The sequence below is a fragment of the Gavia stellata genome, chromosome 1 (genome assembly GCF_030936135.1).
Source record: "Gavia stellata isolate bGavSte3 chromosome 1, bGavSte3.hap2, whole genome shotgun sequence".
In the NCBI taxonomy this organism is placed as follows: Eukaryota; Metazoa; Chordata; class Aves; order Gaviiformes; family Gaviidae; genus Gavia; species Gavia stellata.
Genome location: NC_082594.1, coordinates 4209612 through 4227562, shown reverse-complemented (window position 1 = coordinate 4227562; position 17951 = coordinate 4209612). Strand labels below are relative to the sequence as shown.

Sequence of the window (17951 nt, the reverse complement as noted above, 5' to 3'; positions counted from 1 at the left end):
GAAAATTAGGATCAGTCCATAGAGTATTATGACAATGTTTGCCTCTGGGGACGTCGGTCGGAGTCCGCACAGTTTGCTTTGTTGTTTGTTCCTGTGTCCCACACAACTAAACTTAGATTAGTCTCTCAGAACTTAAGTGATTATATGGGGATAAAGTCCTTCTACTAAAACATGATAAGCCTAGTTACCAGTGCACCATTTGTTAGTTAGAGCAGTTAAAAGTCCTTACTAGATACTAATCTGCTACTCAAGTTAGTGGTAGAAAAGGAAATCAATCCATAAAGCTGTAAGCCTTGTTTAGTTTTCCATGTCATACTCATTATATGGACTCTAAAATCTTGTACAGTATCTTATTCCTATACTATATTCATTAAAATGGTACTCCTCCCCCTAACTCACATTAAAACTATTGTTCACGCCAGTGCGGTTGCTAGTTCCTACCTGCGTTTCACAGCCCTCCTACAGCAGCCAGGAGATGGTATGTGACCGATTCAAAAGCATAACGTCACCGTTCTCGGTATGCACGACGATTGTCACATAGGCACAGATCCCGTACATAAGTCAAACATCGGGTATATCCACTGTCCCAGGTAACACAGAACAGGTTACTTGCTAGCAGAACAGCTATCCTCCAATACTCCGTGAGAATTGGATCAAACCTTCCAGATAGGTCTCATAAAATCTAAGATATACTTACATGAAATACAGTTTTGTCTTACGCCTGTGTGCTGTTGATATGTTTGCAAAGAAATCTTGAGTTCCTAAAAAATGGTCTCATTCACAGTTGGCCTCATTTTTGTTTTCTTTCTCTAAAGAGTTAACACGGTAAAGTTCCACAAGCTGAGCTCTTTACGTAGAGTTTAACCCTTGCGTTTCTTGAGTCCTGAACCTTGTTTTTTCAATCTCTCTTCAATCGTGACTTGCTACAATATCAAAGGGAAAGGCCAGAGGGGACACACACTGTGTGTGTGGGAGGGGGGGGAGATACGTTGGAAAAACTGGAAGTGTTATTCTTGTTGCACATAAACTGGGTGGTGCTTTCACTGTCTTTCCCCCCCCAGTAATATCACGTGCATGTAAAACACGATGCATTGAAACTTTTTAAAATGGAAGTCATGGTGGCCTCAGTGCTCCAAGGGTTAACTGCAGTTTATTAACAGCTAATGTTTTTAGATTTGCAGTACACAACTGTTTAAATACTGTATTCCTTGTAAATGAAGTAAAAAAAAAAAATGTTAAGGCTGGTGCCAATATTTTTGTTAATGAATTGTTCAGCGTTGTCTCTCACTACAGTCTGGTCAGAACTCTTTGTGTATAAGCTGGGCCTGAAGCCATTTTATAGCTTGTAGGCCTAATTGTGTAACTTTTCTTTCATAATGTTTTTGTTATAATATCTACTGTCATTTCTTTCATATAAATATGACATGTAAATTGTCATAATAAAAAAAATTGAAATAACTTGATGTACAAAGTATAATGTGTATTGAACAAATAAGTGCTTTTTAATGGTGATCACATGTGCACATACAGGAGGGATTTCTTTTTTACTTTTAAAATAAGCAGAGTAATGGCTGCTGTGTTTCGTTCCAGCCTGTGATGGTGACACCGCCTGCCCTGGGAATGGAGAACTCGTGTTTTCTGTTGGTTTTGTTATGGCAGCTCAATTGACAAAGAGTTTTTTGTTCTTTCACCAGCTCTGGCTGACATTGGGGAAGACCTGATGGATTTACTTTTGCAGTTGTGGTGATTTTCTGCATGTGTTCCATCTTCTACATAATTTTCATATCTAATTTCATAGTGATGTTGCAGTCACTTGACAAAATCCAGTAGCTTGAACAGGGTTCAGTGCTTGCCTTATGCTAGAACATCCATTTCATTTGCTGTTGGGAGTTGTGTAATTGCTGAATTAGTGGTGAATTCTTACAGCTAGGGAGAAAATCCGCCTGGTTGTTACCGCTATTTGTTTGCAAGGCTCATACTTGCAGCCGGCACTGTACCCAGCTAGGCTGCTCCAGCATACATCTGGGCTGTTCCCACGTGGTGCTAAAGAGAGAGGAGCCAGGTTCATTTATTTAGGCTGAGATGTGCAAAACCACTAGATGGAAGCCTGCAGAGAAGCACTGAAGCTGTAGATGTTCTGACACGTGGCTGTGCCAATGGACATCGATGATGTTTTAGGACTTGAACAGGAAAAATTCAGGGAGAGAGAAGTGAATCCAAGAAAAGGGTGATTTCTCTCCGTGTGAATCACTGAAGCCTGTCAATCTTTTTTTTCTTTGAATGGGTCCGTGGGTATAGTCAAGCTTGTGTTCCTGTAGTGATGAGAACCTGCTGTGAAATCCATCCTCCTCCTCCAAATGCAATGCCAAAATTTTACATTTGCATTTTTGATGGACTCTGGGTGTTTAAGTCTGAACTTACACCTTACAGCAAGCAATGCCCTGTAGTCCGTGGAGAGAAACAGTCCCCCTTGGGTCGTGGGTCTTACCTTGTGTCCTAAGATGACTTAATCACCCTGTGAAGGTACCTGCTGCTCTCCGTTGCCTCTAAACACAGCCCTGGTTGACTAAATCACTCTTGGCCATCCAATGTTCAGGCGTCAGTGTAGAGGTGGATCCTAACTCACTTTTTAAAGCTCTTACAGCTGAGGAAATGAGCTTTCAAATAGTGCCATTCTTTTTCGTTTGTGAACTTGCAGGAAATGTCTGCCTGCCCACTCTGAACTTCTGTTAGATACAACCTCAGTACTGGGGTATGAAGTATCTGGATCTTGTAAACGAGGAAGATGCAGATTTCTCCTTCCCCCCTAACGCCTCGGCCTCAAAACCAACTTCCCAGCCTGGATTTAAACCATCTTTTTTCCTGTCTTCTTTTGGAAGAGCGGTATGTGACGCAAGAAAGACTAGCATTTCTGTGCAGGAGGAGAAATGAACTCCGTACTACTCTGCTGCAGTGGCATAATTCAACTTCAATCATTCAGAAATTTTAATTCAAAACAATCTATAGGAGTTGTGCGATTTCCAGTTAGCTACAGTGGTGGTGAGGGCTCTCCATGGCTGACACGGACAGCCACGTTAGGTAACAGGGGATGGACATGAGCAGGAATATTGATTTATAACTGCTAAGTGTAGTGAATGGGTGTTTCCACATATTTCCATCTCTTCCCACCAGCTGCTGCAGTCTGATCTGTATTCACGGATGAATCATGGATTTTTGTTTCCAGATGAGCACTTGTCTTGGCGTGGTAAACTTGAAGATTGTCGAGAAACTTCCTTTTCTTCATCTCCTATTGCTTCTTGGCGTTTTTTTTCAAGCTATTCCAGCAGTGTTTAAATATCACTCCATTGTGGAAGTTGCTTTGATTTCAGTCAAGGTGGTTATTTGTATGAATAATAATTATTTGCGTAATTAGAATCCAAAATGGGTAGACGTGGCTGAGGAGCTTTCCAAGACATTTTAGAAATCTCAGCCTCCAAGAACCACGTTACGTTCTTGTTCCCCCTGGTTTCTTCACATGTTTTCCTTTTCCAGAATGTGCTGCTTTGGCTCTTTGCTATCCAAGACCGTAACTGGGGAAGCCCAAAGAAGGGAAAGATGGAGACCAAATTCTGTTAATAATCGGTTCATGTTTGTGAGAACCTGGGTTTGCACACAGGCAGGTAAATGACTCCTTAGAAGTAAATTCAAACTGATGAAAGGTAAGATTGAAAACCGTGAAAACAAGGTAACCACTGCATGGGCTTGTGGTGAGTACGTTGCTATGGCAGGAGCATTTGCCAACCTGAAAAGTCAGGAAGAAGAGATCCTTTGCAGTGGTGCTGCCTCACTGATGGAGTTAACAGGAGTATCCCCTGACAGAGACACACTTCACCGGTGCAGATTGAATGTAACCATTTATTTACCCACACTACTGCTGTAATCCCCGTTTCTCACATGTTGTAAGAGAAACTTGCTGCAGAAATGGTGTAAATGCAGGGAAAGAAGCGGGCCAGTGCTTGTCCTGTCTCCCACAGTATTCTCCCGGAGAAGCTGGCAACTCGTGGCTTAGACAGGTGCAGTCTTCGCTGGGTTAAAACCTGGCTGGACGGCCGAGCCCAGAGAGTTGTGGTGAATGGGGTGAAATCCAGTTGGTGGCCGGTCACAAGCGGAGTCCCCCAGGGCTCAGTTTTGGGACCGGTCTTGTTTAATATCTTTATCGATGATCTGGATGAGGGGATCAAGTGCTCCCTCAGCAAGTTTGCAGATGACACCAACTTGGGTGGGAGTGTTGATCTGCTCGAGGGTCAGAAGGCTCTGCAGAGGGATCTGGACAGGCTGGATCGATGGGCCCAGGCCAATTGTATGAGGTTCAACAAGGCCAAGTGCCGGGTCCTGCACTTGGGTCACAACAACCCCATGCAACGCTACAGGCTTGGGGACGAGTGGCTGGAAAGCTGCCCCACAGAAAAGGACCTGGGGGTGTTGGTCTACAACCGGCTGAAGATGAGCCAGCAGTGTGCCCAGGTGGCCAAGAAGGCCAACGGCATCCTGGCTTGTATCAGAAATGGTGTGGCCAGCAGGAGCAGGGAGGGGATCGTGCCCCTGTACTCAGCGCTGGTGAGGCCGCACCTCGAATGCTGTGTTCAGTTTTGGGCCCCTCACTACAAGAAGGACATTGAGGTGCTGGAGCGTGTCCAGAGAAGGGCGACGAAGCTGGTGAGGGGTCTGGAGCACAAGTCTGATGAGGAGCGGCTGAGGGAGCTGGGGTTGTTCAGTCTGGAGAAGAGGAGGCTGAGGGGAGACCTCATCGCTCTCTACAATTACCTGAAAGGGGGTTGTGGTGAGGTGGGTGTTGGTCTCTTCTCCCAAGTGACTAATGACAGGACAAGAGGAAATGGCCTCAAGTTGCGCCAGGGGAGGTTCAGGCTGGATATTAGGAAAAAATTCTTTACTGAGAGAGTGGTGAAGCACTGGAAGAGGCTGCCCAGGGAGGTGGTGGAGTCACCATCACTGGAGGTGTTCAAGGAACATGTGGACGTGGCATTGTGGGACATGGTTTAATGGGCATGGTGGTGGGTTTTTTCTTTGGTTGATGGTTGGACTTGATGACCTTACATGTCTTTTCCAACCTTAGTGATTCTGTGAGGGGACCGCTGCCTTCCCGTCACTGCAATCCGCTGTCCCAAGACCAGCCCTAGCTCCCTGATGGCAGTTCAGCAGGTACATACTGTAGTAGCATCGGGCTCCTGATCCCCAGTTCATCACTGCTGAGGGAATCAACTGGATATCGTTTGAGCAATTTAGGTACTTGTGATCTACTTTTTCTTCTCTGTGTATATCTATCAGGCATTATGTGCTGGCCATCCACCTAAAATTCCCTTTCCAGGTTCTGATAATGGTCACCGGAAAGCTGCTGTGTTTGTTTTTTCCCTTTGTCACCCGTCCAACAGAGATTTACAGGCCAAAATACGTATGCTGCTCATCACCTGTCATCGGGCGGTACTGTCAGTGATCACCTCAGCGCTCCTCTCTGCTGCTCTTCCAGATAATAAAAATTTTATTCAAAAACTGCCAGAGACAGATGCTCCCGGACCACAGACCGCATCGCTCCGGAAATACACCACGACTCCCCCTCAGGAACATGGACGTTTTGGGGTGAAACACCGTCGCCCCCCCCCGCGCGTCGATGCCGTCCGCCGGCAGGGCGGGAACCGCTCCAACATGGCGGCGGCGGGGGCGCGCGCCACCATCGAGACGTGCCCAGAGGGGCTCGGCAGGGGCAGGACTTCCGCTTCCGGTGGCCGTCGGGGCGGTTCCGCTTCCGGCGGCCGGGGAGGAGGCGGAGATGGTGGAGGAGGGAGGCGGCGGCGGCGCCATGAGTTTCCTCAAGCGGTTCCCGCCGCCGGCCGAAGGCGTTCGCCACCAGCAGCCCGACACGGAGGCAGTGCTGGCGGGGCGCACCCTGGGCGCCGGCACGTTGTACATCGCCGAGAGGTGAGGGGGGCGGAACCGGAGTGTGTGTGTGGGGAGTGCCGGTTCTCGGGACTCCGTAGGCCTCGGGGTGCGGGGGCTGCCCTGAGGGGGTTGTGGGGGGTCCTGCCCGCCGAGGATACCGCTGTGAGGGGTCTGTACGGCTTCTCCTGAGGGGGCCGACTTATGGGGGGCCTCCCTTGGGGGCTGGTGGAGACCAGGCCGGGAGGGCCGCGTGTGTGGGGGCCTCTCTCCCGGGGGGTTCTCTCCCTGGGGGGAGTGTGGGGCCCACCCTGAGGGGCTCTCTCTGGGACTGGGGGGGGTCTCCCCTGAGGGGGTCTGCCCGAGGGGGGTCGTAGGGGACTCCCGTGAGTGGGGCCGTCGTTTGGGGGAGGCCCTCAAAGAGGGCTGTGAGGGGCAGGCTCTGAGGGGGGTCACAGAATCGCTAAGGTTGGAAAAGACCTGTCCCCGCTATTCGTGCTCTAAATGGTGTTTTAAACAACGCAAGAGAACAGCACAGCCCGGGAGCCCGGCTGGCTGGGCGTTACACGGCGCACAGCATCTGCTCTCAACACGGATAATGTTGAGTTTCCTTGTAACTTGCTTTCAGTAGATTTCTGTGTGAGGCGCATACAGGTCTGCCAGCCTCCTCCCAACATGTTTCAAGTGTGTCGCAGAGCTTTTACCAGAGCCGCTTGCTGGTAATGAATAGAAGACGCCAGCGTTTGCAGGAGTGCCATGCTGTGGGAGAACTGGGCACCCGGGAGGACAATGCGGCTTTGGATCCATGTACTGACTCTACGTCAGCAGCTGTAAACATTGAGAACTGACCGATCGAGGCTAGGAAAGAAATTCCTCGCTCCCACTTCACTAGCTCTTGCTCGCAGCCTGATTTCCCGAGGCGAGGAGCCTTCTGTGACCTTTTCATTGTTTTTTTCACTCCACAAAAGCTTGTGGACGCTGGGTTTTGCACGTGGTGGAAGTCTCGCTTTCTGCCCCTCAGTATGTCTGTTCACTGTGTGACCTCATTGATCACAGACACCCAAAACTGGTTTGGGTTTGATTTCTCGGCTGCTAGAAAGACATCGATCTTTCTGATATGAAGACGATAACCTGTGCTGTCTCTTGCTGTGGTTAGGGATGAGAGTGAACATGGGGGTAAGCAGAGGTTATAGCATGTAAGTTGTGAGGGGGAAAAACTATAACCTGGCTTTGTTAGCTCTGCTGATCACAGAACCAGTTGTTTTCCTACAGGCAGGCTATACCCACATCAGATCTATAATCCTCCAGAAATTACAATAGTGACTTTCCTTTCAGAGTATTCTCTTTTATCTTGAAAAACTATGGAACATGTAATAGTTTGAGTTTTAAATCATACTCTGAAACCTCTGTAATTATCTTTGGGATGATGGATATCTACAGAGAGGAGAAAATGAAGAGGTAGGGAGAGAAATTTAGGCTTTAGTGGAAATGTGATAAAGCTGAAATGTGTTTAGGGTGCTGAGCTTTATGTACTTTAAGAAAAGGTTTCTTTTACCTCAGCCATCAGTTGATGCAGTTGCAAGGTCCTGTTAGGGCAGGTCCAGGACTGTGTATTACCTGAGAGTGGGGTAAGTGCCTTGTCCAGAATTACTCACTTTTTTGGGGGGTTATTTTGCTTTCCTGCAGGTGTGAGTCAGGTACCTTAGATTCCTCTGTTAGTTTCTAACTTGTCTTTTTTTTTTTCCCCTCCTTGTTAGTCGCCTGTCTTGGCTAGAGAACTCCGGAGTTGGCTTCTCCTTGGATTATCCCACCATAAGTTTACATGCTGTCTCCAGGGACCTGAACGCCTACCCATGGGAGCACTTGTACGTCATGGTGAATGCCAAATTTGAAGGTATGCCCAAGTGCTGCTTGGTGTTCCCACGGAGTCCTGAGCGGCACGCTTTCTTCTTCAAAAAGAGTAAATTTTGGTTTTAAAAATGATATGCTTCATTCAAGTAATAGCTTGTATTTCCTTTTTCATTTCCCTGAAGGATAGTTATTTTAAAGTATAGCTTTGCCCTTGGTTAGAGTCACTTCTGCACTGTTCTGCTCTCAGCATGTGAATATGTACAGCTGGAGCCGCTGAGAATCAGTTCTCTGCTCTCTTACACTCATTTTAAACAATTTAGTTTCTCTGCAGACTCCTTGTCATTCCAGCTTTTAGGTATCAGTTTTCTTTATTGGATTTATGTTAATGTTGCTACCCTCTCCAGGCTTTATGAATTCCTGCTGTTTCACATTAGCCTGCAAGCTTTCATTCATTTTCTCCCACAGCTTGCTAAAAAAAAAAAAGACAATAGCTCATGTTACCGGCCTTAATGGATCTTTGTAGATTTCCCATAAAACCAACCTTCTGACCATTCTTGCTTTGACCTGGAGAAACCAAGCTTTTCTGTTTCATTCTTTGTATGAAGATTTTCTATATTTTTGATGTATCAATTTTTTTCTTCTGGCAGATCTGTTAAAATATTAAGTCTGTCATAAACTGCCATCTCAACTGAAGAGTAATGGGTGTTAAGTCTTGCATCCTTTCCCCTTCATGCCTACTAGTCATTGTAGTTAAAGATTAAAAGCTGGCATTTAATTTTTCTTTAGCTAGTCTATACACTGCAAGTGCTCTGAGGAGGCAGAGGTGTTTTTAAGGTTTTAATACTCTTCATTATTTCCTTCTCTCATGTTACTAATGTTCTCGGACAGTCTATCACTACAAATAATAAGAGAACGTGTATGTACACCTCTTGGTTCATCTTCCTCACTTACCTTTAACTGTGCTTAATTCTGAAGTAAACTGAGCCTAGTCTGAAGAAAGATGTTGTTTTCAGCTTTTAATTCATTCTGATAATGGTGTTTGAACATACAGATATCCTGTGATAGTTCCTACCTATAACTCCTTAATAGACTGATTTTCGTGTGTGGTTTTTTTTTAATATATGAACTCTGGCTACAGTAAATCTTCTACAGTAGAAGATTTTGTTTCGTTTTCAAGTCTAACCCTGGTCTGCGATTTTTAACTGTTGAACAGCGTTAAACCCAAACCTCCCCACTTCTTTGGCTGCAGGAATCTTCAGTTCTTAGTTGAGCAGGGTACATTTTGTTCTTCCTCTGAAAGTTTTTGTTGCGCTCTGCGTGTGTGTATGTGCCTTATCCTCACCCCTTTTTTGGAAAAGGCACTTGGAGGTTGACTTTGTTGAAAACAAAGAACTGGACTCAGCAGTAACAAGCTGTGCCTGCGGGTGTCAGTTGGAAAAGGACTGGGCAGCTTTCTTGGACATTTCATTTCTTTGGGGCGGCTGGCTGGCAGCTTCTTGGCTTCTTCGTATTCTTGGTGGTGCCAATTTTGTATGTGATAAAAGCGTAAACTGTATTGCTTTTTTTCTGTAGAAAACAATTACGCATTATTGAGGCTGTCAGTGCAGTGTCCCCAGCCACAAAGTGATGAACTGTAGCTATCTTCTTTGTGGTTTTTATATTTACGGAAAGTAAAACCTCACGCTGTTGCTTACGTATTCATGTATGTAGTGCATGGAAGTCGGGAAGCACAGTTTTGCCCACAGTTGTCATTGCCTCTGGGTGCACTTTCTACCTCTGCCGTTGTGCTGGCTGGCTAGGAACGTCACAAATCAAGTCGAGATCTTCTGTAAATGTCCCATTCCACTGTGAGAGCCCGCCCTGGAAGGGAGTTGATTTCATGACAGTGGTGTGTGTTAAGGATCTGTGAAATTCATGTGATATAAAAAAATACATATATAGCATTGTGCAAGTAAATTATAATGATTGTGAATTGTGGTTTTTTTGCAGTACAGTTGTTTTTAATCAGAATCAGGCAGTTGTCCTGAAGTACGTGGATACATCCCGTGAACATTATCGAAATCTAAAGTTCTAAAATTGTAAATAGAGAAGTGTTTGTGTGCGTTGCAAGTGTTGTTGAGGTGCTGTGGGAGGACCTCCTATATCCGTAATGTGGATGGGAGTGGGTTGGTTTGTGCCTCTCACAGGTTGTGTCCAGGTTTCTGATTTGATTACGCATGTGTTCCTGAAGGAATAAACAAATGTGACTTTTTTTGGACAAAATAAACATGTTTCTCTTAAATCTTTCAATTTACCGAAGAAGAGGAGACAAAAGAAGCTCCCGTGGCTGAAGGGGAGGAGGAGGAAGACAGCGATGACGATGTTGAACCAATTGCGGAATTTAGATTTGTACCTAGCGACAAATCAGCCTGTAAGTGAAGAGGGAAATCGCATTTTAGCTTAAAGTCCTGGCTATATGTGGAAGACATCTCTGGTATAGAGATGTAAATGTTGGGATCCTTTAATGTCCTTCTCTAATTACTTGATTTCTGTGTGCTGAGAAGAACAAAGCAGATTGGTTTATCTTGCTTGCAACTGGAATATTTCAAGCAGCCACTTCTCAAGGAAAATTCCAATGTTTTAAAATAGAGACTTTTAAGTATAAACACGTGACACAGGTAAGTTTATCTACATACATTTGCAGAGAACTTGTATGGGAAACATCTTTTTAATTCAGTGCTATTTGAGTCACCGACAGTTCCATGAGGAACATGCCAATGTCCAGACACTACCACTGGAAAGCAGTCATATCCCATCCAGTGTGGAGCTTACAGTTGGATCCAAGTTTTAAGAATCTTATGTATTAGGTGCTGCAAGGAGTCCTGTAGTGGGTAACCACAGACTGAATAGTCCAGAGATAAGCCCTTATCATCAATGAAATAATGGAAAAGTGCTGTTAAGAGAATAAATCACTAGGCTGGATCTGGGAAACCGGGTTTGTTTCTTGCATGGCTGGTGGCTTGTTGGATGATGTTTTCAAATCTGAATTCAGTGGTGATTCTGGTAAAGGAATATTCTCAATCTCTCTGATCACTCAGTCTGGGATTTCTTGCCTGTTGCTGTGGGGTATTGCTGGAGAAACGAGGGAGGTTTTTCTCTCGATCTCTGCAATTCCTGACCAGCCTCATGTACTTGGGAAATGCTGCCTGTAGTAACCCTGTAATTTCAGTATCTGGTCACGGAGAGTTGGTTATAAAGCATCAGCTGTTTCCTTAAATTTCCTAACGTTGAAGCGCTGGCTTCTTGATTTTTGACACATGCAAATGGACAAACAATTAAGATACAGTTTAAGTAGCTGCTTCTAACAGCATCTTAGCCGAAGCTGCCCTTTTCCAGCTGGGATGGGAGCCCGGCTGCACAAGCATGGTTCCTGGGAGTCCTGGTCTCAGCTGGTGGGAGACTTGTGGTTCATGGCAGTCGACTGAAAGCACTGGAAGTTAAACTATTACCATCTCTTTTTACGGCCGCTTGCCCAGAAGATAATTCTGTTTTGTTCCTACAGTGGAAGCCATGTTTTCAGCGATGTGTGAATGCCAAGCTCTGCACCCAGACCCAGACGATGAAGATTCAGACAACGATTATGAAGGGGAGGAGTACGATGTTGAGGCCCACGGTTCGTAACAGTTGTTTCTTTTGAAATACCTGCCAGCACGTGGATACCTGGAACTTCTACGGTATCTGTCATGAGAATGGTTTGGTCTATTAAGAAGTTCCATTTCGCCTAAGCATTCTTTATGCCATAGGCACAGCATAAAAACTCGAACTCTAATTTAGCTGTCACAAATTGCTGGAATTCAGCAAAAACATTGTTCTCATTCTCAAAAGCCCCAAGACACAAATATCAGCCTTTCCTGTTCCCAGCGGATGTGCTAGCAGAAGATCAGTGCCCGTGCTGTGGCGTGGTCAGTTCACATCACTGTGTATATTCCATAACTGATGTAAGCAGCCTTTTAATCTCAGTCAATTAATCTGAGCATAACTCGCCTAGCTGTTGTCCTATTCCTCCACCCCTGCTTGGTCCAGGCTCCTAAACTCAGGTCTGATAAACATAAACTTGTTTTTGCAGAGCTAGAACAAGGCGACATCCCAACCTTTTACACTTACGAAGAAGGATTGTCGCATTTAACTGCAGAAGGTCAGGCCACTCTGGAGAGGTTAGAAGGCATGTTAGCCCAGTCTGTCAGCAGTCAGTACAACATGGCTGGAGTCAGAACAGAAGACTCGATAAGGGAGTTTGAAGGTAAGAAATGCTTTTGTTTTACTAAAGAATATAAGAAATCAGTGGTTCTCTAGTCTGGCTAATCCACAGACACCAGGACTGAGCAAGTGTCATGCTGTGGGTGATACCTTACCACACTCTGTGCATCAACAGCGGTTTTATCTTTGTTGACAGTCACAGGTTATAAAAATGGCTGTGGCCCTACGGGGGTGGCATGTTGCCTGCTGTGGATTGAGGGCTGCTTTGTTAAAGAATGAGGACCACTGCATTAAGAATTCTTGATTCTTACTGGTATGATTTCCTGAAATAGTAGTAGGGTGATGTTGATTTAGGATTAAAAAAAAATTAAACTTGTCAGTCTACACTTGTGATTAGGAAGCAATTTCCCCTTTAAACAAGTAGTAGTATTTTTCTTGAAAGTACCCTAAATTGTAGGTTAATAATTCTCTTCACAGAGTTCAGTGTGAGTTCAGAATCATTGAAATACACTGGAACATATTTAAAAAAAAATAAATCTGCTTTTCGAAGGATGCCATCTCTTAATGCTACTGATTGTTCAAATGTGTATTTAAGGAGCAAGGTTTCTTTTTGTCAGGAAAAACCCCAGTCTCTCAAATTTTGCCTTTTCTGCATGCTGTGTTCACTGGAGCAATATGTTACCTGGGAGAAGAACAGGGAAGTAGTTTAGTAGCATTGCTGCTTTTTTTGATATAAATCTCAGTGTTTTAGTATGGCCTGACGTTTTTGAAGGATGAAAAATGATGCAGCTGTTGTAGATTTCTAACTATCAGCTTGCCTAGAATAGTCAACACAATAATAACTAATCTGTTCTGATCCACATGGATGATTTTTAATCTTTATTTGCTTTGTCAGTTTTTTACATGTTCTCTTTGTTCTACAACTTTGAATAAATTTATATAATGTAAAGATAACCTTAGGTGATATACTCATGTTTTAGCAGTGCCCTTCATGGGAAAATTTTGTCAGGTTTCCAAACCTCCAAATTTTGAAAATTAAAATAAATTGAACAGCAAGTATGTCCTGTGTCTCAAAGACATCTCCATCAGTTTTATTTGCCTTCCTGATCTTACTTGCTACAGTACTGCTTCTTGGTTTGCTACAATTATTAATATTCCCAGGGCTGCTCAGTTCCAGAATTCTGTTATTTTTTGACATTGTAGCACAGAGCGATTGTTTCTTTTTTCAACTTGATGATGACTGAGAGCGGTTTCAGAACAGGATCCAGCCTCTTTCTGTTAGAGCATCATTAAAGCTACTAAAAGGAATCATGGCATTCGTTACACTGAAACTTCATTTAAAAAATGACATAGTTTAAATCTGGTATTTAAGTCTTCTAATAAGATAGGGTGAGGTTGTAGGAAGCGGTGACAACTTTAAGTGACCGACTGATAGAGCTGGAACAAAACCTCAAACTTGTGAGTGCATCAGTGTTTCCTTAGGCTGCTTTCAGAAGTTCAGCAGAGGAGTTTTCTGCTCTGGCCAGCTCTTGTCAACAGAGGGCACTCGCTCTCTTTCCTGCGATGGCATCGTCCGGTTGCGAGCCTGCGGTGTTACCGAGCGTTGGCCGTTGTTTTTCAGATGGGATGGAGGTGGACATCGCACCAGTAGTTGCAGGGCAGTTTGAAGACGCAGAAGTCGATCACTGAGGAGGATGTAAGCTGCTGTAAGTTCTTCTGTTTTCCAACACCAACGCTTTTCAGTTCTTCAGAGCCTTCCGTCTCTGTAATTTGTGTAACGCACATGATCCCAGACCTCCTACGGGAAGTGTCTTGTGATATCAGGATGATGGTGATGTAGAGAAGGAAAAGGTAGCTGTAGTTATCACAAGTATGGAAAGATGTTCGATGATCTGTCCAAAATTGCCTGTCGGCATAAACCATCACGCTGCGTGGGTAACCTGCATGGACGTGTCTGGCTGGAAGGCAGGTCAGCCCTTTAGTAGATGTTAAGAATTGTCTGATCTTGAAGCCTCTTAGATGCTGATATATGAATGCTGGAGCCGTTGCTGGGAAGTTACTGTCCTTAGTATCCATTATTTTGCCCTTGCATGATTTCCCAGGCGTTTCAAGGGGGCAGAACACTTCACAGCGCTGCAAGTCCATCTCTTCCTTCACTGTAAGCGGAGCAGGAACAGTTCCTGGTAAAGTTACCGAGCAATCCGGATGGGATTGTTGTCAGAAGTGCACAAATTAGAGACAACAGCCTGCTTAGGTGGTTGTGCCAGTGTGCCATCTTGCCTACCATCACCTGTACTGCTTTTGTCCTGTCAGTGGCATTACAAGATGTGCCAGCGTTTCCTCGCTGGTGCTGGGTGGGAGAGGAAGGAGCAGCTTATGCTGGGACTGTGTTTGCAGTGATGCACAGGCACAGCGGGGTTGTGATTCCACTCTGCTTCAGCAGTGCCCGCTGGTGAACGGTTTGCACGTGCTGCTCAAGCAGTGGTGCGTTGTCCCAGTTCTGCCTCTCTCAGAAGTGAGACTGCCAGCTCTCGCCTTAGAGTGAGCGCGGAACTGTCCCACTTGAAATGCCGGAGGAAACAGTTGTGGAGCAGGCAGCCAAAAGCTCGGGGGCGGGGGGAAAGGAAAGGGGCAGGGGAGGAAAGGGCCGCAAATAGGAAGACTACACGCTGAAAAAAATCAATGGCAGTGGGTGAGAAGTAGTTGGTTAGGGGTTACAGTGTCACTGAGAAAGAGGCTGCTGTCCCCAAGAAAGGCTGTTGCGGAGGGGTGGTGCGCATCTGCTTTCCTCCTCTGTTGCTTATTTTTCTTTGTTGCTGTTAATACTTGTGCAGTTCCGAAAGTCTCTGAGTAGCCCTGTGTTCACTTACTGATCTGAACTGCTGCCACTGGTCCTGAATTAGTATTTTTTGTTTGGTGTAAGAGCTCAAACTTTTCTTCAGTTGCTCTTCCTACCCTGGGAAAGACTTTGCAGTATGGGGAGGAGTTCTTCCAAAACAAAGTCAAGGTACTGGTTGCCCTGCCACTGGATGGTTATCTTATTTGATAAAGGACACATTTTAAAATTAAGGAAAACTCTTCAGCTGTAGATGGGGTGACTCTTAGTGAATGGAAAGCTTGGCTCTGACTCCATCTCCAAGACAATTTCAGTCTGTGGTTTATAAGAAAAAAAAAAAAAGAAATAAAAATCATGCTGTTGAAAATTGAAATTTGAATGCGTATTGTCCTGGTTTAAACTTGAGCAGGATTAAGGAGAGTTAGTGGCTGGTAGCAGATCTGCTAAGGAGCCTGAAAGTGCTAGTGGAAGTGGTGTTGACTAATCTTCTGGCAAAGCACAAAATACACCCTGCAAGAAGTAGTTTCGGTCAGTGGAATTCTTCCTGCTGCTTATTCCGTGTGTTCCACGGTGCGGCAGGTGCCTGTGGGAGATGAATGCTGTGAGAGGTGACTGGATAGGAAGTCCTTCTGCTTGTGCTGCTCGGAGCTGATCCCCATCAGGGCAGATCAAGTGATCTGTACGTGCAGTGCCAAGCGTTGCAATGACGTCGCTCCGGGTGGCAGTTTGGGAGCTGTGGGTGCGATGGGCCTTCTTAAAGTAACCACCAGCCTGAGTGTGGTGATGTAATTTCAGTAAGTTGAAAAAAATCTAGGATATACGGCAGCAATGAAGAACTGAAGGTGTGACATGACAAGAACAGCTCTTGCAGGTCTGTGGTAATCACCCTGCTAACAAGTTAGAGCACAAGGGTGGCTTGGTTCTACACTCTGAAAATAGGGGCAGAGAGGGAGCACGCTGTGATCTTTTCGGTACTCTGAGGAGCAGCTCGGCCCCTTTAACCTTCTGAACTGCAAAAACGATCTACAAGAACATCTTATCGGTGATCCTTTAGAGAGCAACGTGCCGCCCTGCCTCTAAAGCGATGCCCTTGTGGGTCGCTTATGTTGCATGTCACTGTTTGTTAACCAAATGAGATGCGACAGTTGCCCGCTGAAGCTCCTGGAGGACTTGCTGACAGTTGATGTGGGACACTTCCACTGGTCTTGTAATAAGCGGTGTTTTGTCTGTCGCATCACGAGGTTGCAGTAGTTGTTCTGAAGCAACCGGTGTGTCTGTGTGTGGCGATGCAGCGGGGCCTTCCCGGGCGCAGGCGTACAGCTGCGGGTTGTAAACGCATGCTGTCCTTAGCTGACCTGAGGAGCCGCTGCCAAAGGCAGAGATGCTCAGCCCTTCTGAAAATTAGAGGGTTTGCAGTGAAGTGCTGTCCTCTGTGACTCAAACAACAGATAGCTACTACTTTGTAAAGATTAATAAGCTTCTATTTTAATGCTAATTATGTAAACTTGGTGTCTTATATCTTTCAGATTCCTCTTGTGGCACTTCCAGAATAAGCTGTAAAACTGAAGGCATTGCAGTGACTATCGGGAGTTAACCTTTCTTTTAATGACCTAAGCTTAGACATCTACGTCTATAAATGCTTTTATAGATGTTTAAAACAGGGTTTGACATTTGTGACCACTATGGGGTTATTTAAAAAAACAAAACAAACAAAAAACAATAAAACCTCTTGCATCTAACACTTGAATGGGGCTAATCAGGGGTCGTTTCAAAGAAGCCTTTGTAGGAATTCTAGGACTTCAGAAATACAACTGTAAGAAGAGCAGAATTTTAGGTTGTCCTAGAATTTTCCATATTTTTGTACCTATTCGTTGCCTCGGTGGAGTGGAATGGAAATAGAAATGTTACAAAGTTCGACTAAAAGGAAATAGGGTCGGCCAAGGATTAAAAGCAAAGCTAAATTTAATGCCCCTCAAGTAACTGGCTTTATCAGTTCAGTGCTATCCCTTTCATTTCTCCGAGAGCAGAGTTTGGGTGGTAGAGGAGATGGAATAAAGTCTGTAAAGTCCTGAAAAAGAGAACTGTTTTGTGTCTTTGTATTAAATGTTAACAACATTGTTAAATAAACTAAGATTTTTGTATCTCACAACCAACTGTGTGTTGCAGTTCTCGGTCCTTTACTTCAGCAGGCGTCTGGCAACTCTGAGCTGACGTCCCCTGAGTTTTAGCACTCTTCTGTAACAAAAAAAAGTCCGGTGAAGCCATTTCCGTCATTAACCTGGCTGTGAGAATAAAAAGGGCAGAACGTGTGCAGAGTGCACCTGCAAGATAGGATTAGTTTGACACATCCCAAGCTTGGGAACCCGGCTTCAGATTGCCAAGAGCTTAGTCCTGCTGGAGCTTTTACTGTTTCATCTCTCAGTGTGGTGGTGTGTTTGCCATGGGGCAACGGCAGCAAATTTGGGGTTTTTTTCCCCCCCAATATTCAAATGAAAGTCTAATACTAAACTTTTTCCATTTTCATTTCATTTGAAGTTGACTTGTGAATTTTTTTCAGTATTATGTTGGTATATGAACAGTTTTCTTTACCAGCCCTACACTCTTGGAATCGTATTGAGTGGTCCTGCCCTGTTTAGCACGTTGGGATATGGTTTGGGTTCAAGGTATGTGAAAATTATAATCCGTCTTTGTTGAATATTCATTAGGAATGCCAGTCGAATTAGTAATGATTTAATAGTCTTGTGAACTACTGACGTTGCTGAATAAATGAAGTATTGAGCATGTTTTTAACAATGTCTTCTACAAAGGGGCTAGGAAAGACATTCTTGTATACATATACGTATATATTTATGTAAATGCGTGCATGTTTTTGTTAGGGATGCAGAGTACCAAAGGAGGGTACAGAGCGATGCTTTAGTTTTTGCATTGGGATTTGGAGTCTTCACATGGTGAGATTTTGGGACAGCGAAGGAGTACTTAAACTCTGCCAACACCGTAGTTTAGGAAAGCAAGCTCATACAATTCTAAATCACTGTTCATCATTAAATGACTGGTTTGATATTAATTATTTTTTTTGGTGTAAATCTTAATTGTTGGA

The 17951-nt window shown here is 44.7% G+C and overlaps 1 protein-coding gene across 2 annotated transcripts; it reads left to right on the top strand.

The window, feature by feature from the left end:
• Nucleotides 1-5824: 5824 nt before the first annotated feature.
• On the top strand, nt 5825-17003 carry CLNS1A (chloride nucleotide-sensitive channel 1A). Of its 2 annotated transcripts, none has more exons than XM_059819760.1 (7): nt 5825-5973; nt 7689-7825; nt 10085-10192; nt 11324-11434; nt 11888-12061; nt 13640-13724; nt 16381-17003. In XM_059819760.1, the coding sequence occupies exons 1-6, from the start codon at nt 5825-5827 to the stop codon at nt 13705-13707; spliced, it is 747 nt and encodes a 248-aa protein (XP_059675743.1). In that variant the 3' UTR covers nt 13708-13724; nt 16381-17003. The 2 variants fall into 2 exon arrangements, with proteins under 2 accessions (XP_059675743.1, XP_059675749.1); XM_059819766.1 differs by having other exon boundaries at nt 5855-5973; nt 10082-10192.
• The last annotated feature ends 948 nt before the right edge of the window (nt 17004-17951 follow it).